The sequence below is a fragment of the Giraffa tippelskirchi genome, chromosome 8, assembly GCF_054371585.1.
Source record: "Giraffa tippelskirchi isolate mGirTip1 chromosome 8, T2T-mGirTip1v1.2.pri, whole genome shotgun sequence".
Classification (NCBI taxonomy): domain Eukaryota; kingdom Metazoa; phylum Chordata; class Mammalia; order Artiodactyla; family Giraffidae; genus Giraffa; species Giraffa tippelskirchi.
The window spans coordinates 28,396,580-28,421,115 of NC_137282.1; the positions used below are offsets into that span (position 1 = coordinate 28,396,580).

General features: G+C 44.0%; 2 protein-coding genes across 32 annotated transcripts in view; one reads left to right on the forward strand and one right to left on the reverse strand.

Moving 5' to 3' along the window:
• Positions 1-10,267, forward strand: part of LRP2BP (LRP2 binding protein) — a 35,445-nt gene extending 25,178 nt beyond the window's left edge. For 9 of the 22 annotated variants that reach the window (XM_081521802.1, XM_081521786.1, XM_081521787.1 and 6 more), the window contains 4 exons: positions 30-204; positions 2,198-2,310; positions 4,313-4,342; positions 6,552-6,903. In XM_081521802.1, coding sequence (XP_081377928.1) covers positions 30-204; positions 2,198-2,263 — 241 coding nt within the window. In that variant the 3' untranslated portion in view covers positions 2,264-2,310; positions 4,313-4,342; positions 6,552-6,903. Of the gene's footprint in view, positions 1-29; positions 205-2,197; positions 2,311-4,312; positions 4,343-6,551; positions 6,904-9,817 lie in introns of those variants that run through there. The other 13 variants (XM_081521790.1, XM_081521791.1, XM_081521784.1 and 10 more) reach the window with 3 other exon arrangements.
• The window catches only part of SNX25 (sorting nexin 25), a 113,096-nt gene continuing 93,485 nt past the window's right edge, over positions 4,926-24,536 (reverse strand). For 9 of the 10 annotated variants that reach the window (XM_081521734.1, XM_081521738.1, XM_081521739.1 and 6 more), the window contains exons 12-19: positions 22,115-22,255; positions 20,366-20,479; positions 15,439-15,603; positions 13,636-13,753; positions 9,512-9,578; positions 6,572-6,765; positions 6,007-6,107; positions 4,926-5,510 (exon numbers count right to left, since the gene is read on the reverse strand). In XM_081521734.1, coding sequence (XP_081377860.1) covers positions 5,430-5,510; positions 6,007-6,107; positions 6,572-6,765; positions 9,512-9,578; positions 13,636-13,753; positions 15,439-15,603; positions 20,366-20,479; positions 22,115-22,255 — 981 coding nt within the window. In that variant the 3' untranslated portion in view covers positions 4,926-5,429. The remainder of the gene's footprint in view (positions 5,511-6,006; positions 6,108-6,571; positions 6,766-9,511; positions 9,579-13,635; positions 13,754-15,438; positions 15,604-20,365; positions 20,480-22,114; positions 22,256-24,536) is intronic. The other variant, XM_081521742.1, reaches the window with a different exon arrangement.

The window sequence follows — 24,536 nt, forward strand, 5'->3', positions numbered from 1 at the left end:
TTTTTAAATTTGACAACTGGGTGTTCCAGGATCGCTGATTATGATGAGGTTCACGATGTCCCCATGATAGCCCAGGTCACGGACTGTCTCCCGGAATTCATCAGCAGAGGCATGGCCATGGCTTCTTTTTACCACGCGCGGTGTCTGCAGCTCGGCTTGGGGGTCACAAAGGATGAGGCGACAGCTAAACGCTATTATTCTAAAGTAAGCCCTATCGCAAACATAAATGGACTCAATAAGAACTTCCGGGCTTTTAGTTGAGACTTGAACATTTTATAAATTAGTGTTTTTTTCTTACTTACTATGGAGATAACCTCTGTCTACCCAGAAGCTGTCAGACATGCAGCTTGTTTGCAGACAATTTTCTCATTCTTTTTAACATAATTCAGCTCAGATGGTAAAATTTCTATTTTTGATGCAAATTATTCTATTTCACTGTCTGCAGCCTAAGGCCCAGCACTAAGACCTTAAAGCCTTAACAAGCATGCCTTTGTTCGTCCAGAAAAAGCGTGAATTTCTATTTTCCTTCTGTATACATTAGAGTACATTTCATTAAGGTTTCTTTATGCATGACATCTACTACAACCAGTTAAAATAAGCCTTTTCATGTTTTAATCCATGTGATCAGTTTATTTATACCAAATAGATTTCACATCTAAATGCAACGGTTAAAAACTGCAGAGGAAGTGAGAAAGGCAGTCATTATGAATAGTAACTGCAAGTTCATTTTTTTAATAAAAAGAAAGCAAAAAATTGCACACCTTAGGTCATGACATCCATAAGTCCAGATTAGAATTAGATCATAAAAATTTGCATAATACACAAATTGTTCAGCTGGAGCAGGGGAACAGAGCAAAGAATTTTCTAAGTCCCTTGCCTAAAAATCTGATTATGTTACAGCAGTGGTTCTCAAAATTATTTGCATGGTAAAATCACATGGGGATCTCTTAAGAATTCCAAAACCCAGGCCTTATTTCAGAACAATTTAATGTCCTAGAATGGACACAGGCAGATTTAAGCTCCCCAGGAGGTTGCAATGTGTCGGCAAGTTTGGAACCCTAAATTATTTTGTTGGAAATTAAATGTCCATAGTATTAAACCCATATCAACACAAATATCAGAATATGGTACAAAAATACAACCAACCTTTGAGATATCTACCATTACACCATTCTGTTAGTATGAGTAACATACTATGGTATAGTATGAGTAATATACTATTTAGATTTTTTTAAATCTAAATATTATTTTATTATACCAGTTTCCAAACCAAGTCAGTTTAAGATTCTGTACTAGGTGTCCTTTCCAAGTACACATAAGCAGAGAACTCTGGGTGAAAAATATCCAGAAATGTGGTACGTGTTCATCCTAAACAAAACAGCATAATAAACAGGATACGACTGTAAAACTATCTTCCTTAGGTTGGGAGATAATACAGATCCATTACTCAGTTTTGGTCACTGGATTTTATGGGAGATACTTCCTGTAACTTTTCTACATTTTAAAAGTATACCAGTGAAGGGTCTGGAATCACATCAGATGAAGCACAATAAGGGAAATTCTGAGTATTTTACTCTGAGAAAAAGGACTTAAGGGGCTTCAGTGGTGGTCTTCAGCCGACTGCGAGGCTGTCCTAGAAGAGGGGCACAGTGGGGAGAGGCTTACAGCCCAGGCAGTGTTACGGGAAGGGGAGGGCAGCAAGCAAGTGCCCAGTGACCCACTGTCGTGGGAACTAAGGGGACAGTTTCTTCAGGGAGTGAGGTTTGGGTGAGGTGCCTTCTGTCTTTCAAATTCTCAACATACTATGAAATTACTTACCTTATCACTGATTTAGGCATAACAACACCATATATTTAAAAATTATCCATGCTGCTATTCACATCAGATAACAAGTTTGAGGTCAAATAGTAATGCTTTCTATTTTTAATTACTTTAATAATTCACATCTTAGAACACTATCAGTGTGTAAATTCATTATTTTGGGCACTGAAAATTCTCTCTCCCCCAAATGACAATAGCATGGTTATTTTTAGTATGATCTGTTTTGCGTAGGTTAACTTGAATTCCCCTAATTAAGAAATTAGAGTAGAAATGTATCTTAATTACAAAATTCCCTTAAATCACTGTACTCTACTTCTTAAAAACAAAAGGTTCAACAGTCCAAAATATGTCTAAATAACTTTCTTTGAATTTGAAGGCTTGTCGTCTGAATCCTGCATTGGCAGATGAACTTCATACTTTACTTATTCATCAAAGAATTTAGACCACAATGCATTTCAACAAAGATCATCGATTCTAACAGCTTAGAATGTATGTATTTTTATAATTTTTATAATAGCTATGTTTTCTGCCTCACACGTTAGATTAACCTGGGTATTTTACTGATGGCATGATACCTTCATTCTTGAATTTGTATAATACTACAACTTGAAACCTAGCTAACAAGATCAAATTGCAGGAAGAGTCCTCAAAGATCCAGCTGTTAGTCTAGAGAATGGCCCAGATTGTGTCAGGTATTGAAAACTATTCTATAAAGCCAGTGTTTTTTTCCATTCTTAAATAGTGTCCTGATATACTTGGTGCAGTCTTAGCTTTAATAGTATAAGTGCTACAGACTTACCAAAAAAATGACAAAGTTTAATTCTTTAAATTTCTTTAATCTTTAGTTTTGTGAATTTTTAATAATTTTATTCAGTCACCTAAAACTTTAAAATAGAAAATTCCAAATTGAAAGGGAAAACTTGAAATCTAAATTTGAAAATAACTGGGTTTAAGAAATTGCTTACAATTTTGCCTCTCTATATCTTCCCTTAAACATCTTAGTGAGTAAAACTACTATATTGAAACAAGATTTCTCTTTGAACTTCAAATCCTTGTCTACATTTTAAAACCCTCAGTGTATTTCAAAGATAAAATCTCAAATCATCTACCAGTATAAGACATAGAAATTGTTAAATCAGCAAGAGGCTTTCCTTATCCATTACATCTACAAAGGGAAAAGCCGACAGAAAAAACAGAATCCATACACAAAAGATTTTAAAGGAAATACACATCTGTAAAATAAATATTGAAAGTATTGTTTAAGATACCTAAATGACATCTTCTTGGTAAATGTTTTGGCTTTATTTTATAAATCACACCCATCCTTTCTAAAGTGATTTACAAGAACTCATCTTAGCACTGGTAAAATACAATTAATATGTAGGCGCTGGTCACTAACAAAGTATTAAACGGCACAAAACTACCTGCTTTTGTTTCATGTTCTGGTTTGTCTGTATTACTTGAACTTCATTTTGTCTTTGTCTAGAGGGAAGAAATTTCAAGAAACTCTAGGCCATATACTTCTCCTTTAAATCTTTTAGAGTAGAAGCTTAAACCATCCCTGAAAACCAGTCCTTTCCTTTTCAGATCTCGACTGAAGACTCTATTCTCCCCCAGGAACAACTTTTCCATTTCTCGAGCCCACTACAAGATTTCATAAAAACCTAACTTAAACCATTCCACAATACAAACCCACTTGCTTTGCTCTTGTTTTCCTAATAGCATCCATAGAACATTCCTTCAGTTATTTGAAGATCCAGATTCCCAACCAATATTCTCTTCTCCACACTCAGTCCATTTCCTTGGGCCTTTAAGAATCTTAAAATAGAAATGTAATCAAGCCGTGTATGGGGACTTTAATAGCACTTTGAATAGCTCACTCTTCAGTCTCCAAAGTGAAGACCACTTTAACAGTCATTAGAACACATGTCTGAGAAATCCTACAGGTAGGAATTTGACATGTCATATTTTGTGATATGCTATGCTTGCATGTCCTAAGTGAATCTAACACAGAAGTTAAAGTTTCAGTTCACTGTAGTTACCATAAGGCTGGCACGTCTAGCACAAGTGAGCCCCTAAAAACTATTAACACCACTGCCACCAGCCATGGTGCATACCTTGACCTGTGATTGAAGTCAGTCTTTAAGGGAGGTGAAGCTTCAAGATCATTAACTATTTTCAAAAAAAGAAAAATCAAAACTTCAGTTAAGTCCTTATAGTTGATAACTTATGAAAAGGTAAGACTTAAGATTGAGAAGTCACAACAGCTCTGGTTTAATTACAAAGGTGGACACTTCGAGTAATTGCTGTGAGGTTTCTGGGGCTTGATGACCTCACTCTGCTTCTCTTCTCTGAATGTCTTTTCTATGTCGCCATGAATGATAATTCCGCAGTACAATATCTTGCTTTGAGAAAAGGATCAAAGAGCTGTAGCTAACAGAATCTCAGAGATCAAATTTGCTTTACTAATTTTTAATCATTTCTCTTTCAGAACTTACGTTTTATATCAAGAACTTGGCAGGTATGCTCTAACAATGATATAATCAATACCATTTTAATATACATTTACATAGTATTTTTCTTTCATGGATTTCAAACTGAATTTCTGCTTAATTAGTTTCTTTCAGTATTCCTGGAGGTTAGAAAGGGGAAGTGTTTTCTTATCACTGCATAATAAATGGTAAAACCCAGGAAAATTAAGTCACTTATCCATGCCCCACTACTGAAAACAAAGCAACGTCTGTACACCTAATGCCCCTCCTAGTCCCCAAGACTTGATGACACCGTCAAGTTGTGAACAGCATGAAGTAACTTCCCTCCTCTTTGTTTCCCCGTCGCATCCCTGCCTGCCTTTCAAAATTTAGCTCCCATCCCACATCCCGAATACAGCTTTTTGAGCACCCATTTGGCTCTTCTCATTCAACTAAAAATCATATTTTTCACATCCATTCTGGGAGAATGGCACAACCTTTACGCCCCCTTACAGAAGAACTCACACGCACAGTGTTTTCTACAAACAGGGCCCCTGATACCTATCTGAACTGCCTTCAGTGTTCCAAATTTTTTTTGAGAGAAGGATACAAGCATCTTAAACATCAGAGCTCTGATTCATTTTTATAATTTATTGCTTCAAATGCTTCAAACTATGGGAAATCTTTGGTAAAAATAAAGACAGGAAAATTTTCACAATAACTTCACACAAAGCATTGCACAACAATATTCAGTACACACAAATAGAGGAATGTTCAGAGTCCTCAGTGAGGAGATTAACTGTACAATGTTCAGAGTTCTTCATTTAAAACAAAACTTCATAAATATTTAAAATATTTCCTAGGTTCTTAACACATAACAACATTTATATTTCAAACAGTATGTTGTCCTTTAAAGGATTTATATTAAAATAAAAATAATTAACAAGTGGTTTTTATTTTTTTTCTGTTGCCTAATATACAGCATCGTTTCCTCCCCAATTCTGCTTAATTCACATAAAACTAGAGGGAGGTAACTAAAAGTTCAGTATGGTTCTCAGTCAAGCCCTCTCTGGAAAAGAGGAAAATGTTTCATGTCTATTAGTACAGACATTTCTCTGGTGGTTTATTTGTGCAGTCTCAAACCTGACCAGCTTTAAGTTGATCTAAATGAGTTCTCAGCTCAGGACACAATTCAGTTAGCAGCAGTTCCATCAGCACCTGAACCAAGAAAGAAAGAAAGAAAAAGTCTTTTTCTCTAAAGATTTATTCAGATATCTACATCTAAGACTAAAATCTAATTTTAAGCCTGAGATGCTTCTCAGTGAACAAGTTACTCTCCAAAGGAATCCGTATTCTGTAAACTCCATTTAGATTGATTTATTTCATGGTCTGTTAACCAGCATCAGACCATCAGGGGTATTTAATATTGCTCACTATTAGAAGACAGACAGCTAGGAAACAGTTTGCTTTGTTGAAATAAAGCGAAGCAGTCAGGCAGAGATGTTACCGCACAAGAGAGAAACAGCAGCAAGCTAGGAAGAGGAGGTGGCATCCACTGGGAGTTTTTTTTTTTTCAAACCAAATTGAACAGACAAAAATAAAGCAGTTATAAGTAATAAAACTGATTATGAATATAAAGAATTAAAATCTACCCCCGTATGTGAACAGAAATGTACAACTGAAGAAACTGAGTCCTGTGGGAGGCTTTACTCACATACAACAGATGCTTATTGGCTCTCGTTTCTTGAAGTGCATTGAATATTTTTATTATACCGTAACGGGCATTTTGCTGTCCAACAAGGCTCTGAAGCATATCTGAAAAATTAAGTTTATATTCTGAGCTGCTACTGATACAAGTGCACTGTGCACAGACCTTCAGTGAGAGGCCATGCCCTGGGCACACACAGCACAGAAAGGCACTGAGGAACATGAGGGGTGGGGTCCTTCCAGTGTTTCAGGGAAAAACAGTTTTTTCACATAAGGCATTTATACAGACTATAATTTTAATATCCCAATTAAAACCATAGCTCTTAAAACAGGGATTTTTAAAGTATAAAATTTTGTTATCTAGAACATTTTTCTAATGAAATTATAACCAGTACTGTTCTTTTGGGGACTCTCAGTATAATTTCTTAGCAAGGGAAAAGACATGATTTGAAAGAAAAAAGTACGATCACTTCTTTTCACTGTAAATAATGTTTCCTAAGTGACAGATGCCTCAGTGGGGCTGATGACACTCCCTTTCTGCCCGACTTTCAGGAGCAGAACCCAGGCCTCACCTGGAATGTTCTCGAGCAGCTTCTGCTGTGCTCTCTGCTTTGTTTCCTGGCTGTGCGTGCGGCTTTGCTCTTGGCGTGGGATTGTGTGTGGCGGTGCCAGCTTCCCATTGGGCCAAAAAGCATCCCGGAAAAGGGTGATGTAGTAAACCAACATTTGCTCACTGAAAATCCAGTTCACTGTGTCCCGAATTTGTCTTTTAAGAGAAAAATATGTCTCAGATGAGGTTTTTAAAAATTGTATTCTGTTTCTCAAAAGGCATTTATCAATGGGTAGGTTAAGATACAGTGTGATCTAGGCGTTTGATCAATAAACTAGGAATTGGATTTTTAAATGCTGACTCTGAAAGTTATTTTTCATTTTGTTAACACTGATGGCCATTCATTCCTGCAGCTCACATTTCCACTGTTACTGACTTCTCTAAATGTTTGCCACATGGTGTCTTTCAATTTTGAAAGGCAAGAACTGAGAGGAGATGGATTCATTTGAAGTTGGCAACTACTCTAACTGCGCAGTACTTAACATACTAATTTCTCCATAAAGTGTTGCAAACTGAAAACACCATCCATGTAAAGACTGTGAAAAATGGCCTGAAGACCTTCCTGAGTTCTGGCAGTCCTGGGGAGAAGCAAGTTTTTTCACGAGTCGTCCCTTGGGGCTGCTGTGGCAAGGGGTGCTGGGCGGAGTTCTCCAACCCGGGAAGCATCTCACAGGCTCAGGAGGCAAAGAGGGGAAGAGATTCCCCTTTCCCCACAACAGGGAGCACTCTGAGAGGATACACTGCCGTCCAGCCACTCCAACCTCCCACAGGAATAAAGACTGACAGACCCTGACCCGCAGAGTTACAAGGAAGTGGCTTTTATCCGGTCGGTCACTCGGGTCTTCCATAAAGCCGACTTCAGCAGTCCAGTTCCAACCACCCACAGGATTGCTGCTGTCAAGAGATCAGCAGAGCTCACAAGGGAGGAGCAGTCCTGAGGGCGGGAGGGAGGTCTCTGCAGAAAAGGGGAGCAGAATCACCTTTGACTATTAGCACCAGGAAGACCTGAGACTTCAAACTTAATTCACAAATAATAAATCAAACAGCCCTTTAAGAATCTGACTTCCCAACCAGATTTTTAAAGGGACAATGTCTGGTTTTCAGGAACAGTATCTGAAACAGATGCTTCAAGCCCAGCACTGTGCACACAGTAACCCAGTCACCAGTGAAGTCCAGAGTCCACTATGAGTCAGAACCGTGGTAATCCTGTAACTGCATGTCTCCTAAGACACTTCCCAATACTGCTTAGAACTGTGCGATCCAGCCCTAGACTAAATAAAATAACTTTATTAATTCAGTGGGACTTCTGCTTTAGGAGAGAACCTGCTGACCTGCCTAATAAAATCTACATCACAACACAGTTTGTCTTGCCTGGAGTCTGTGGGTTACTCACTGGCACTGCATGAAGAAATGAAGAAGGAAAATTTCAATTCGCAACTGAGAATTACGTGAGTGGCTTTTACCAAAGGCCATCTCCTACATATTTTCTATCAATTCAAGTCTGACTTTGTATTAGCCAAAACCGTAGGAAGCTTCTGAAGCCATTCTGGAACGTGAAATTACAGTCAGTACCAGGCAGGAGGCACGTGGAGCTGCTGCTGAACTTCATGGTGTGGCATCGTCTGCAGGAGGCAGAGCAGCAGAGGGCGGGGTGCTCCGCCACTTCTCTGCCCGAGAACAAGCCCCCTGAGCCAGCAGCCTGGAGATGCCTACTCGGTGCCCCTCCCCGGCCAGGAAAAGCACTGCCTAATGTGTCCACCACTCTCAAACCACAGCTGCTCATCTTAGCATTAAGAGCCAACATCATAAATCGGAGCAAGGAACGTACACATGACTTTCTGAAACTAAAAGAAATGTGCAAGTCTGGAGTTCTGAGAAAAATAGGGCCATTCTGAAAACTTGATCCAAGGCCTGTCAGTACTAAGGTTAAGAGGTTTGCATCAGGCTGAAACTGTAAGTTAAACAGGGCATTTTTCTGTTAAAAGCCCATGATACTAAGCCAACCAAACAAGTCACTAACACCATTAAAAAAAAAAAATCTTAAAAATAAACACAAGTAAATTTTGGTTTATCACCACAAAGGAAATACATTCTATTTGCAAATGAATAAAAATATAAATGTTATTATGTTTCCCACAAAAATTTATAAGATTTTTGTAATAAAACTATCACTTTAGCCTTGTACATACATTTGACAACTCAATCTTTCACTTGGAAAAATATCTGATAATTTCATCTTCAAACGTATTTTGCTGTTAAGTTGATTTTCCTCTCAATTTTAGCATTTGAGTCTCAGTTTTTCTTGTGTGGGGAAGTCATGTTGCTGACAGTCTTGAAGAGTGCGGGGTATAGAGTATATATACTTTATGTATATGGATAATGTGCTACAGTTTAGAATACACATTTGGCTTATATAGCAGTGTAACAGGACATACACACCCCTCATGGATACTCAGGTATCATCTAACAAGAGGAAATACTATTTTAATGCCACCTCAGCTCAGAAAACTGGTTTGCAGACCCTTCAAATAAATACTGACCATGCGATGCTCATCCTACTTCCCTTTGGCTCAAGAGTCTAAGCCTTTAAACTGATCCCCATCATGTGACATTAAAATGTTGCCCCCAAGGTACTAAAACCAGTCATCACGGTCAACAGATAACTTTACAGAACAATCTTCCAACCCTCATCAGCCAGCCAGCAGGAGCGTGTGCCAGCTTCTGTCATTGGGTGCACCGTGTGTTCTGGGGGAGATTCTTGCAGAAATCTGCTTCCCTCTCCAGTCTTAGAATCATATGAGAGATACAAAGAGAAACTAAAAGACCCTCATTTGTGGAGGTAATCTGACTGTTAAGGCAAAAGGTAGGGCGTGAATTCAAATACTAATTTCGTGCAACTTACTTGTTGATGGTTCTTCCAAAAGTGACCTGAACGAGAGCAATCAACGTTCTTCTCACCCATTTAAACACTAAAATATAAATCAGAGGGAAAGCATCACCACAGGCGATCACAGTCATGACGTCTTCACAGCAGCACAAAGCATAAATCTCACCATGTCATTCAACCTGAGTCCTGACACCAAGTCAGGAGCGATGATCTCCAGAATTTGGGTCTAGGTTAGCAAACTTCTCTACCCAGGAGAATTCTAATAAGCTTTCATTTTCTACTTAGCAAGTGATGAAATCTACATTTTTTTTTTTTTTACAGCTTTTCAGTGCCTAACAACAACTGAGCTAGCAAGTGGAACCAAAAACTTCATGAGTCCTTGGGCTGCTGACGTCTTGTTTTCCACTAGCGGATGGCACAAACCCAGACAGAAGATTTCTGTCTGGCCTCTTGAAGCCAATGCTCTAACAGTGCTGTGAACGAGAAGCATCTGTAGTCAAATGTTGACAAATATTTTGAAATATTAATGAACTGCTGGGTCTAACAGCTCCCTTTGAATACTGCTGTGTAGACCAGGGGCTTTATATATTTTATGCCTGGGGGGGGGCGGAGAAAGGGGAACTGGAAGACCAAGGATCCCAAGTGAGCCATGGACCTGGCACAGCCACACCACTGCCTGGAGCAGGCGGCCACCATCCCCTCCTCCCTGCCTCTGGCGCCTCACCTGGGAAAGGGCAATGTTAACACGGACTCTTTTTTTTTTTTGCTCAAGGAGTCGCGTCAATACTTTGTGTCAAAGAGTTTTGTGAAGGGTCCTTCCTACAGACCTAAACTCTTACTATTAGCATTAGATTAGGAGACACATTGCTTTAAGTGTAGAATATGAATATAAACCAAAAGAAGGCAAGGAAATGCTGTGAGGATATTTTTGATCTGCAAATTAGAATCAAAACCAAATATTCCATTTATATATGCACTGAAATGTTTAGCTCCTTGGCTATGATGGAGCCAGGAGTTCAGGTCTCCTGCACCAGTAAGAAAAAAAGGAGTAAACTCACAAACACCTCTGTACAAATATCAACAGCAGTTAACACAGACTTGGAACTAGACTTGAAAACATTCTCAGGTCATTTCTAACTTTTAAAACGTGTCCAGGTGCGGTAATGCCAATCCTTCAAGCAAGAGTCCAGTCTTGGAGTCAGATCCATGCCTCAGAAGTGCCCTACACATTTGATGGAATTCAGAGCACCTGGGAGGCGCGTGTCTGTCAGGGAGGATCACTTCAGTGCACCTTCTAGGGCAGCAGAGAGGTGGCCACACCCAGAGAGGGTCTAGGACACGAGCGGCTCCAGGAAGAATGCCTGACAGCTGAGTGCCTGGTCATAAATGTTAAAACAGGTCTATTTCTGGTCCCTTTTCATAAACTGAACCAGAGCAGGAACCAAAATAGCTCTGCTACAAATTCTCTCCCGCCACCAATTCCCTTGATTCTGCTGTGTTTTCCTAACCTTCTCTAGTCCCCCAACACACACACACACACACACACACAACCCACACACACACACACACACACACACTCTCTCTCTCTCTCTCTCTCTCTCTACTTCTTCCAAGGACTCATCCCTTCACAGCCACGAGGCAGCTACAGCAACACTAGGATTTAGCTGATGGCAAATAAATCACATCTAATTATCAATGATGTTCTACTTATTGCCCTCTGAAATGTCACTAGCAAAACCAAACATTCTTCTGAGCAGGCACGAGGAGGAAGCGCCCGCTGTGGAGATAGGACTTGGAGCCCGACTCCTGGCCTGACTGCCTCTGACACGTCCACCTCTCTCTCAGTCTCTTTGTGTCAGAGAGAACACACTGACCAAAGGCGAAGATGGTGCTTCCTCACTGTTACCAGCTCGGGAGGAGTCACGGTTTAACAGGCCAGATTTCACTGAGGAAGAGTCAGACTCTGGGTCGATGGAGGACAGGTGTTTTTCTGCCTATACAAACATCAGCAAACATCTCAAAGTGTCTAAAATATAGACCAGCTATAGCTTTTTTCATCTGAAAGCATCCTTCATACTTAGGCAATACTCCATCATGTGGATAGTTCTTAATTTAACTACCACCTGTTTCTGAAGTTTGCTGCTGCTGCTGCTATGTCGCTTCAGCCGTGTCCGACTCTGTGCGACCCCATAGACAGCAGCTCACCAGGCTCCCCCGTCCCTGGTATTCTCCAGGCAAGAACACTGGAGTGGGTTGCCATTTCCTTCTCCAAAGCGTGAAAGTGAAAAGTGAAGGTGAAGTTGCTCAGTCGTATCTGACTCTGAAGTTTGACTTAGTTCCAAATTTTCATTATTAAAATTATGCTCAAATGAACATCCTTATATATAAACCTCTGCCTGGAGTTTAGAATTTAGTTGTGTCTACTGCTCAATGTGAATTACATTTTGGGAACTCTTATACTGTAAATTCACTGAAGGAAGACTCTACCTCTAAGATGTTTTTGTTTCCCCTATAGAGTTATAGCTAAAACAGAAGTTCCTAAAGTATTTGCTGATTATTTTAGATTTGGTTTAGAGGAAGAAAGAAACCACTGAGCTTCCCTGGTGGCTCAGTCAGTAAAGAATCTGCCTGCCATACAGGAGACCCAGGTTTGATCCCTGGGTCAGGAAGATCCCCTGGAGAAGGGCATGACAATCCACTCTAGTATTCTTGCCTGGAGAATTCCATGGACAGAGGAACCTGGTGGGCTACAGTCCATGGGGTTGCAAAGAGTCAGACACAACTCAGTGACTAACACACACATTAGAGAAAGAAAAACTTAAATGACCAAAACAATTAACCCCGGCACTAAAAATTTTCTTGCCTATTCATCTACCCAAGCATTTTATTGATCACCTACTATGGATCATGGATGAGGCATTATAACAGACACCGAGGATTAAAAGACAAAAAAGATGTGCTCAAGTTTATAACAGCCCTTGTAAGTTTCTTCATCTGCACAGAATTCTTTAAATGGCATGTTAAGGGGTATATAAGTAAGAAGCTACACACAGCCTATCTCCTGTGTAGGACCAACTCTCAGCACTGTCTTTGCCCCAAGGGAAGAAATGCTCATCCAAGGGGACAGAGGCCAGGACACTCTGAGGGCAACGTGTACTGGCTGGCGGCATGACTCTGCCTTGTGAGACCTGGCTCCTCCCATGTGCTTCCTCTTCTAGGCACTCAGGTGTGCCTTCAGGCTCCTGTCACACCTCTAGCTAGTACCTGAGGCTCCAGGTGTGCCTGCGTACGCTGGCCTCGTGACTCAGAGCATGGGGGCTGTGTGAGGTGAGCGTGGGCAGAGGGCCGCACTCAGGAATCGAGACAAGAGCTGAGCAGCGCAGTCTGAGCTTTGACCCAGTGCTGCTCTGGGACACAGGCGCCCGTGCAGGTCTGAGCAGAACAGTCTTCTGTTCCTCTCGATGCTCGTTTCTTTGAAGTCCATCTCCCCCGGGAGCCGTCAGGGTAGGATTTCTCAACGTGGTACTGCTGTCACTCGGGTCAGGAGAACCCTGTGTTGTGAAGCTGCCCAGGGTGCTGGGGGTGTAGATGCAGCAGCCCCGGCCTCCACCCACAAGATGCCCGAGGCGCCACCCCACAGGCTGTGACAGCCAGGAATGTCTCCAGACACGCCAATGTCCCCCGGGGACAAAAGTCCCCCACACCTCCACAGACACCGACCACTGCTCTGCGGTTGAGAGGTGGTGGAAAGCAGACTTGGCCATCCCTGCCTTCCTGGCCACATTCTCACCTTTAACAAGTGGCTCTTCCTCTATGGCGCAAAATCAATTTCTGTATACCTTTTGGTGATAAAGCCATGAGGCTATGCTAAGTCCCATGAAAAGAAATTCAAAGCATTTCGGCTTTCTGTATTCAGAGGAACACGGTGCTGGGTAAATCAGGACCCTGCATTCCAGGAGCACAGAGATGATACGTGTCCTAAGAGCCTACCTTGGTGTCTGGCTGGCCTGTGAAAGTATTTGCTGAATGGATAAAAATACATGTCTGCTTCAGGAACAAAGGGATGTTAAATATACATGTGTCCATGTGTGTATAGCCACTTAACCTGAAAACACCCCTGAATGCTAACAAAGGCTTACTTCCTCGAAGTTCAAAAATCTCCCCAATCAACATGAAACACGGTTCAGCCAAGGCGTCCTTCCTTCCATCCACGTCATCACCATAATCTGACAGGTCACTGTCCTCCTCTGCCTCCTCCTGGAGGAACAGAAAAGTTACGGAAAGCAGGTCACTCACCCAAGAAAGATGGAGGTGCTATCCCTCTTACAGTGTCAATTCTGAATGATGTCCTCATGGTTCAACCTCACACAGTCCTTCCACTTTCCTACGTGCAGAACTCTAGGCATTTTCAAAGAGTCAAAGTGTATCTAACCCCAGGGAAAAGCTTGATCCTAAAGCCTTATTCAAGCTCTAAAACAATTCTTAAAAGCCTCTGTCACTGAATTAATGAATTCGCAGATGACAGAATAGTTTTCTAACCATTTGGAGTTTTAAAAGGCTTTTTAGCTTAAATGATTTTAAATTCACTGTATTTTAAAGGCATGTATCATTTAAAGTAATTTATTTTTAAGGCTCTGAATCAAGCTGTTATTCTGTATTTCAGCTAGTCTCATTTCCTGATCTTCATATCAGCAAATTTCAGCTGAAAACTCATTATATGCCAGGCACCAGGCCAGTGCAAATGAGTATGATATGGCTCCGGAATTTGAGAGGTCCTGAGCTCTGTGCAGAGGTGACCAGTAGACACGTGGCTGTTTCTGTAGCGGGGTGCAGAGCGGAGGCAGGGGTGCAGACGTCTGCCAGACGGCGACAGCTGAGGAAGTACATTCGGCTGTCTGCAGAGGGAGCAGCCAGCACTGTGGGACCAGGGCTTCGGGGTTGGACGGCAGAGGAGCGGCCGCTAAGTCGCAAAGGAGGAGTTCCCCCACCACCAGAGGCTGCGGAAAGCAAGGAGGTGCCGCAGCCCGAGGAGGCCTCTCCTTCAGAGGCAGATTGCTGCAGCGACTGAGCCACAGGGGACATGGCGAGAGGTTCAGGGATAAACGGGAGGTGGCAGGGGTGAGGGGCCAAGTCAGGCTGGACATGGCACATGGGGACGTGAAGGAGAGAGGCAGGGAGATGCTCAGGAGGGACGTGGGCACGGGGACCCCCTGCAGGTTCCGCCCCAGTTCACGATGCAGCAGACGCTTCTTCTGCGGGCACTTCCTTCTGTCTGAACTTACTAAACCAATCCCAGTGAAGAGGCAGCGGGGTCTTTCACTGAACTACAGAGATGCCAGATTTCAGAGATGGGCTTGCGTAACTTGCTGGAGAGCCAGATGAGGGGCACAGAGAGAGTAAGGAGCCGGCCGGGAGGGAAGCCTGAAGCCCGGGGATGAGATCGCCCATGTCGGCACTCCCTCTGTTCACTCCTTCACCCACTCACATCTTGCTTCGGAACATGCCACGGCTTTCCATCCCCTGAGAATAAAGCTTGAACCCCGCAGCCTGGCACGGCCTTGCCCCTCCTTCTACCCTCTGCCTCATCTTCCATCAGCCCCCTTTCGGAAGCCGTCCACCAGTCCAAGACCTGCTGACTGTTCCTGACACATCCTTGTCTCCTGAACCTCATTATCAGCTCCAACTCCTCCATAGTGAAGGTCCCTATCCCGGAACGGCCAGGCCACCTTCCGTAGAGGGGCTCCCCCAGAACCTCTGCCACATCCCACCTACCTACCTGCTTACCCACCCTGTCCCCCAACATGACCTCAATGGTAACTCAAGGGGGTTGCTTTCTCCCCACGTGCAGCAGGCCTGCAACAAATACCTGCTACTTCACACTGCCTGCAAGAAGACGTTCGCTTAAATATGTTTCAAAGACATACAACCTTCAGACAGCTCACCTCCTGATGGGAGAAGAAGTCACGAGGGAGTCTTTCCAAAAACGAGGCTAATGAAAAACTGGATTTTTTCCCCTGCACGTCAATAACCTTGAGGTAGTCAGGAGAAGGGCTCAAAAAGGCATAAAGTGCTTCACTCTGACACAGTCTTTCATCCGAAAGCAGATTCTGTGGGAGAAAGAGGATTAATTCTTCCTACATAGTAGGAACACGTCCGTGCACTGGGAGCCCCCAGACATCAAGGTGAAGAGCTGGCTGTCTCGGGAAGTGTACTTCCCTCGCAATTCTGAACCTAAAGCCATTATCCTTTCCCCCTGAAAGAAAATACATCAGCCCAATTCTCACTGATCTCAATGGCAAACAATCTTGGGTAGGTTGACTGGAGCTCCCTGACCATTCTGCTGGTGGGATACTGGCCCACAAGAGAACTCATGGCTTGGGGCAACAGAAGAGTCTCACTTTGCAAACTGCCTGTAGGTCCAGAGGCCACCACCTTTCAAGGTCAACTTAACTGTCGCTCGTCTGTGTTGGAACAAGGTATGTATTCGCACAGCACACCAGGATCTCACTCAACCACTGTTTCATGGCTACCTGTGGACTTTGCATGTCAGCTGGGCAAAGAGCTCTGTGCTGCCACAAGGTGGTAACTGCCTGCCAGGCAGCAGCTTTCTGTCCCTCGGCTGCTACATTCCCTAGGTGGTGCTGTGCTTACATCATTATATAACTTTTTATTGGCCCCTAAACTGGAAATTTCCTTCAAGTTCTCTATGTGCCTGTTTGGCCTTAGGAGAGAGGAAAGGAGGACATCGTCAGGCTCGTTTCTGTGCAAAGCAGGTGCTCCTGGTAAGACAGGAAGTCAACAATGTGACCCTAAGAATGTGCAGGTGTCTGGTCCTCACAGACACGGGGCTGCAGAATAAATACCAAGGAGAAATCCTGCCCCACCGATGAGGTAACCCCTTGGGGGATGGAACTCAGGTTCTGAGGGCAGAACCCTCTCTGCTGGGAGAGGAGGAGAGAGGAGCTGGCCCATGAGGTTGGCATTATCTTTGTTCAGACCAAGGTTGAAATCTGATAAACCCTATGACCCTCCCTAGAAAAGCCCCTCTGAGCGTGCCTAATACTGCCACACTGGGGATTGGGGACCCCAGGGCACTCCCACCCCCGGTCCCCCACATTCCAGTGGTGGTCAGCTCCCTGTGTCCTGCAGAAGACTGGCCTGAGGCTGGAGGTTCTGCCTCAGGCGTGGGAAGGAGACTGTGGGCATGGGCGGCTGGACTCACTACTGCCCCCTGAGCGTTTATTCCTTTCACAGAGCCTTAAATGCTCAGCGGTACATGAGGGTGGGTGAGCAGGAGTGAGGTTATTCTCCTTCCACCTTGATTTCCTGGCTAATCTACACTCAGATACTCTTTCATAAAATCACAGGCAAGAGTAACTAATGGTAAGCCTCAAATAATACAACCATCATAAACATGGAAATGATTCAGGACGTGTTAAGTCTTTGGACTAAGTTACATTCTGTTATGAAGGAAAATAACCAAATTGATTATGTAGCAAAAGTTAGATATGTTCTCAAAGACTATGTCCATGGGGGAAGGTATAATTGGGATTTTATCACATTTTAATGCTGAGAACAGAATCCCAGTCCCATCTCCTTCCCCCTGAGCACTCAGAGCATGTCGTTGCATGTGGCGGAGTCGAAGAGGGCTGTGGATAAGAGGGGACAAGTGTACAGGGCATTCCGGGAAGAGCAGACAGCAGGGTCACCCCCAGAAGCAGGCGCGAGGTAGTCGGGGGAACGGCTGGAGTAAGGCGTCCGTGTGTGAGGAACGATCAGCTAGATTACTCAATATCTGTTATTAGTTTGCCTCAACAGGGGCCCGTGTGTGATATATAAATATTCACATAAACACACACTCAATGGAATCCTCTTTTCTAAAGGTCCTGTGGACTTAATGATATCTGCCTTTTAGACTAAACATTTTGCATCTTGCTTTTCCCATTTGTGAGATGATATTCTGAAACTTCAGTCGGCTGTGTAACCTACCTAAATATATCAAACAGTGAGTACTTTCAAATAAAGTCTTTGAGGAAATGAAAAACAATTTAAACAGTTACTTCCTGACTTACAGTCCTCCTGATCAAAAGACAAGCCGCTCCTTGGGAAGCTGTTTCACCTGTTCAGGCAGGTGGTTCCCGCCCTCAGCCTTGCCCGTGCCACCTACTGGTAGCGCAGAGCACATGCTCCTCTTGGCACCAAGGCGGGGACCATGAACCTATTTCCATCACCAGCAACCCAAGAGGGGCAAGACTGGCCCCTCTCCACATCCCCAGAAGCGCAGGGGTGCCCCGGTCTCTGCAGCACAGCCGGAAAGGCGGCTGATAGGCTGGCAGCACCAAACAACCCTCCCTTCCCTGAGACCCTCCCTTCCCCAACAGCAGAGGCTGCAAGGAAATGCAAGTGTAAGCTGGAGGGGCCCAGAGACACACATGAGGGACTTCACAACCTGGAACTGTGAATAATGCATATTCGTTTCACAAACAAGACCTTAAATTCGTCTGAATGATTTAATCAGGTACGATGCTTGAGTGGGTTTAGTATTTCCTACACATTCTGAATCAGCAACAAGATGGTAATATTTCTATAAGAGCACTTAAACATAAATGATTCTCTATCCCACTTCTGCCATAATTAAACTTGGAAAGCTTTTCAAAGATGCAACTATTTTATTTCTTGATAGACACACACACACAAATTTATATATTTATAACAACACATACATGTATCTTTAGAGAGAAATGAATATATGAGAGAAAAGCAGAAACTGATTAACACCTGTAAAGGAACTCTAGCTAAAATTTACCTAATTTAACTATGATCCGTACACCTGATTCAACTGAATTTATTTTAATATAGCCTCTACTGAGAATCTGCAACATCTATTAAGTCCCAGGACTTCCAGCTCCTTCTTCATTAGCAAACAGTGTTTTATGAGGCAAAGGTTCATGCCCCCTGCCCCTGAGAACTAGGACTCGGGGGTCCACAGTGTGAGTGACTTAATTATAGTCTGAAGACAGAAGCCCCAGCTAAGGAAAAAATAAATAGTGGTTGCTACTGGAGACAGCATAGCTTTGTCCAGTCTTATTCTCTAAACATAACTGAAGGAAAACAAGTGTTTAGAGGAAATTAGGAGACTATCTTTAGGACCCTGCAGTAGGCAAAGAGCTCAAAAAGCATTAAGCACAAAAAGGGGAAAAAAAGGATAGACTGGACTAAAATTGAGAATTATGCTCATTAAAAGAACTCATTAAGAGACTGAAAAGGCAATCCACAGAAAGAGAGAAGAAAACCACAGCACAGGCTCCGACAAGAGACTTACATCCAAACCACACACCCAACTCCTGCAAAGCGATATGGACAGGTGACACGACAGAAAAATAGACACAATTTTAACTTCACAAAAGAAAATTGTCCAGTGTGGAGTGAACAGAACCCTGCATGCTGCTTAGAGTGTACAAACTGCTTTGACCACTGAGGATAAATGAAAAACCCCAATCTCCAGGGACTCCCCAGCAGATATTCACCAAAGACCAGCAGTGGCAGCTTCAGCCTCGCTCCCTCTCACAGCCTCTGGCTCAAACTCTCTGAACACCCATCAGCAAGAGCACAAATGGACTGCCGGGGGGTGCACACAAGGAAAAGCCCACTCAACAGTGAAAACGAGAAGGAAAAGGAAATCAAAGATGGTCTGCAATGAAGAAGTTCAGGATCACCATCCTAGTGAAAGGCATCACACAGAAGCGGGTCCACACCCTGTGACTCCATTCATGGGGAAAGTTCAAAACCAGCTGTAACTGTGTGGTTTGGAGTCAGGACTCCGGTCCCCTGTGGTGATGCTGGGGGGACAGGAGACACCCTGTCTCTGGGACCGGATGCTAGTCACAAGGTTGTGTCCAGCTATAAAACCGGAGAAAGCCTTACATACGGTACCTGCATTTTCTGTATCTATATATCCGGTCCCATCACTTCATGACAAATAGATGGGAAAAAGTGGAAACAGTGACAGATTTTATTTTCTTGGGCTCCAAAATCACTGCAGATGGTGACTGCAGCCATGAAATTAAGGACACTTGCTTAATTTAAGGACACATTAAGCAAGGACACTTGCTCCTTGGAAGAAAAGCTGTAACAAACTTAGTGTATTAAAAAGCAGAGGTATCACTTTGCCAGCAAAGGTCCATAGAGCCAAAAGCTATGGTTTCTCCAGAAGTCATGTATAGATATGAGAGTTGGACCATAAAGAAGGCCAAGCGCCACCAAAGAATTGCTGCTTTCGAATTGTGCTAGAGAAGACACTTGAGAGTCCCCTGGACTGCAAGGAGATCGAGCCAGAAAATCCTAGAGGAAATCAACCCTGAATATTCATTGGAGGGACTGATGCTGAAGCTCCAGTACTTTAGCCACCTGATGTGAAGAGTTGACTGACTGGAAAAGACCCTGATGCTGGGAAAGATTGAAGGCAAAAGGAGAAGGGGACAACAGAGGATGAGAGGGTTGGATGGCATCACCAACTCAATGGACATGAGTTTGATTAAACTCCAGGAGATGAAGGACAGGGAAGCCTGGCGTGCTGCAGTCCATAGGGTCACAAAGAGTTGGACAGGACTTAGCGACTGAACAACAACAACAACAGTTTAACTACCAAAAAAACAAAACAAAACAAAACACACATACAGAAAAACAAAAATAATAAAAACAAAGAAGAAAAAAACCCAAGATACCCCAAACCCAAAACCAAAAATATTTTGAGGATCTGGCATGACATGTGGGAATAGAAGGCGAACAGGCAAACCCTTAGAATGGAGTCAGTTTAACCCCAAGTAACTAATGTTTCCTTCCATATCCAAAAAGTTTTCAGTGGCTTACCTGTAAAAACTTATTTAATTGATTCTTTGACTTTTCCATAAACTTTTGATCTACAGATTTGAAAGGCAGCTTGCTAAGAGAAGGCAACTGGACTTTTTTTAAAGAAGGGAAACACTGTGAGGGAAAAGAAAGAAATGTTAGTTATCTCAAAATTACATTTAAATCTTTAAAAATTTATTTTAGATTTTTAATAAGAACAAACCAAGTAACTTCCTCTTGTATTCGTTTCCTCTGAGACTGAACACCTTGAAAACCTACCTGTTCTAACCAGGCTCAAAGAATATGGAGGAACAGGATATGTGACGAGAAAACCTAACACTCGCCCCTAGACTTACAAGTGCCTGGAAGCTGGAAATCTTGGAGCCAGGCTGCGAAGACGGGTCTGCACAACAGCACAGGGTGCAGGGTATGGACAGCTGACTCATGGCAAGAGTTTTTCTCTTGGAATGTGTTTTGTTTACAACACATCTGTAAAACGTTAAAACGTTATCACAGTTGACAAAAGTAGAGCGTGGGAAGAGACACTTGGGTTGCAGCTTTATTACTGCCTTTCAGGGGCAAAGTACAGAATGAAAATATAGCAATAATAATAATGGATGTTAATAAATAACAACAGACTTTTCCTTGTGGATTAAATCCTGTCTCCTGCCAGACACTGTACGAGAAGTCTGGCGAGTGTAACAGCTCTGCGTGTGCCTAGTTGCTCAGTCATGTCTGACTCTTCGCGACCCCAGACTGTAGCCCACCAGGATGCTCTGTCCATAGGACTTCCCAGGCAAGAACACTGGAGTGGGTTGCCATTTCCTCCTCCAGTGAATCTTCCCAACTCAGGGATTGAACCCAAGTCTCCTACACTGGCAGATGGATTCTTTACCACTGCTGCTGCTGCTGCTGCTGAGTTGCTTCAATCGTGTCCGACTCTGTGCGACCCCAGAGACGGCAGCCTACCAGGCTCCTCTGTCCCTGGGATTCTCCAGGCAAGAACACTGGAGTGGGTTGCCATTTCCTCCTCCAGGGAATCTTCCCAACTCAGGGATTGAACCCAAGTCTCCTACACTAGCAGGTGGATTCTTTACCACTGAGCCACCAGGAAAGCCCACTACGACTGTAATTACTACTAATAAAAACAAATAATGTTTGCTAATTGCAGCACATGCTTCTGAATGCTTTGCACATGGTTACTCCTTTCATTCTCATGACAGCTCTGGGAGACGGGTAAGAAGGTGCTTTAGCCTCTGTATCCACTGATAAGGACAGAGGCACAAAGAGACAGAGTGACAGGCCAGTCACGAGCTGGCGAACAGCAAAGTGAGATCCAAACTGGAGGCAAACTCCGGCAACCTGGCCCCAGAGTCTGTGCCTCAAACACCACACTTCACTGACTCAACTCCTTTGTGTGATGAAATGTAATATATTCTACTCTCTGTTGCTGTGACCCCGAACTGATCACGTTATCCTCTAGTGGGTCACAACTGGCAGCTTTGGAACCACTGGCCAGAGATACTCCCAGCTCTTGGGTTCTGTTGGGTTCAATGGAAGTCAGACAGTGATTTGTCTTCAAGGACTCAGACTAGAGTATACGGTTGACCTACGAATAGATTTCCAACCATCAGGCCGCAAATGCCACTTTGCCAGTGTCAACAGCAAAGGGGAAAGAGGAACCAGTTTCCCTGTGTTGTTAAAACTGAAATGGGCTCTGAGGTCTCTTCTCGCTCAGTAATTCTAAGCCTGTGCCACAGGCATTCGTACCTCACTAAGTCTCCGGTGTAAATTCTGAAACTCACTGAGCCTCCTGGGGACCGTCCAGCTCTTGGTTTCAACTCCTCCAACTTCCTGTAAGCTTACGGTGACAAAGTAACAGGGCATTTGTTCGCCGTTCTCTTCTGTGACCTTGGAGAAAGAGATAAAGACACCAGCAAGAAAGAGCACAGTAAGCAGACACGGCAGGCACGGTTTCCAGCGCCCTCCAGGCTCCCGCTCCCGGGTCTGCAGGTCCCGCATGGTCCCCAGGACTTGAAAAGGACGGGTTCTGCTCTGGCTTTAGGGTACGTTAGAGGGCACAGCCCGCCTGAAACCGGGCCTATCCTAACCTCAGGGGCCCTTGCAGAAGCAGAGGGGTTGGTGAGTAGAAGAAGCATCAGAGGAAGCACAAGTAGGATCTGACACGTGGTGCTGGCAGAAAGATGGCATGGACCACGCGGAAAGATCTGGAGTACTTCTAGGACCTGAGAACAACGCCACACTGACAGCAGGAAAACAGGGACCTCAGCCCCACCGGGAACCGGATTCCACCAAGAACCTGAATGAACCTGCAGGTAGACTGCCCCCAGATTCTCCAGACAGGAACTTAGTCTGGCTAGCAACCTGACTTCAGGCTTACGATACAGCGAGCAGAGAACCCAGTCACACAGCTGGACTCGCAACCTGCAGAATTGTGAGCTAAGAAATTGGTGGTGTTTTGAGCCATGAAATGTGAGAAAATTTGCTCTGCAGCAAAAGAAAACTAGCCTAGCAGACTCAACATCCTAACTGCATTTCCTTGAAAAAGCAAATTAACAGTAAGCAGACAGGTGCGAGAGAGCAAAACCTCTCTCAGAGAAGGATGGGGGGCTTCCCCAGTTTAATACAGGATTCCACACACTGTGGTTTCTGTCTTCATGAAATTTCACATTGGGAGACATGATTTCCTCTACCTCCCAACTGAAGATAGCTCTTAAGCACTCACACACACACCCTGTCATAATTCAGAAAAGGCCACTATTGCTCCTAATGTAAATGGATAAGAGAAGAAACAAAAAGAAAATATACTGAATTGAAGCTTGAATTAGTGTCATGAACCAAATTGGAGACAAAGAGTAAACAGAAATGCAAAGCAAAGGGATGCAATTCTGCTGAGCCCCACTGGGCAGGAGGACCACCATCCCTCGTGGGAGTCAGGAGGTGGAGCACAAACAGCCCACGACTGTCCCGGGAGCACACAGCTCACGGCGCCTCGGCCCGGCTCGGAAATCTGGAGGGGAACACACCCTCCACCGTTCCCACGGGGGGCTGCTTCATGGATGCGGGGCAGTCAGACGACCCCTCTGTGTCCATTGCCGTTATCTTTTCAGGGGCCAAGGTCACAGCAAGCTCCTGCGTAACAACTGATGACCAGGGCAAAGGGCCTTGTGAGGGTTTTTCCTCCTTTCCTCCCCTCCTCAGTATTTGCCTTTGGAAGACAATTATAAGCAACTGTGAAATGCCAGAGGCAGCTCTGGGCAAAGCTGAGGAGGTGACAGAATCTGTTTATACTCCATCCCGAGGGGCCCCTCTTTTATACCTTTTGACATCACGTCCCCTGAGCGCCCCTTCCTAGACTTCTACACCAAAGATGATTCCATCAGCAGTGAGTCAGCGTTTCTACACGGTGTTCCAGGCTCTGGGCAACCTCCCCTGACCCGCTGCCCCCGCTCCCCTCAACAAAGGCACCTGGCCCTGCACCTTAAGGGGAGGAGAGCAAGCACCAAAGACACACTGAGGGCGCTCAGGAAGCGCTCACGTGGCATGAGCTTTCAGGCTGGCACCTGGAGGACGTGCACGGTTTAGCTTCCTAAACTAGAAGTGAATTTCAGATTGTGAATTCTAAGCTTTTCCCCAAGAAAGAGTGTCAGGTCACTGATGATGGGAAAAGCAGGGATGGACACAGGTAAGTTGAGCAGATGGGCCCTTGAAAGTCTCAGGAGTTGAGTACTGGTCCAGAGATATGAAAAAATGATGGAGAGCAACAATCACACTGAGGATCAGTAGTGTGTGTGTGTGTGTGTGTGTGTGTGTGTGTGTGTGTGTGTGTGTGAATCCTAACCTCCTAATTTATACCCCCACCACCCTGCACCTTTCCCCTTTGGTAACAATAACTTTGATGCTTTTGAACTGTGGTGTTAGAGAAGACTCTTGAGAGTCCCTTGGGCTGCAAGAAGATCAAACCAGTCAATCCCAAAGGAAATCGGTCCTGAATATTCATTGGAAGGACTGATGCTGAAGCTGAAGTTCCAACACTTTGGCCACCTGATGCGAAAAGCTGACTCATTGAAAAATACCCTGATGCTGGGAAAGATTGAGGGCAGGAGGAGAAGGGGACAACAGAGGATGAGATGGTTGGATGGCATCACCGATTCAATGGACATGAGTTTGA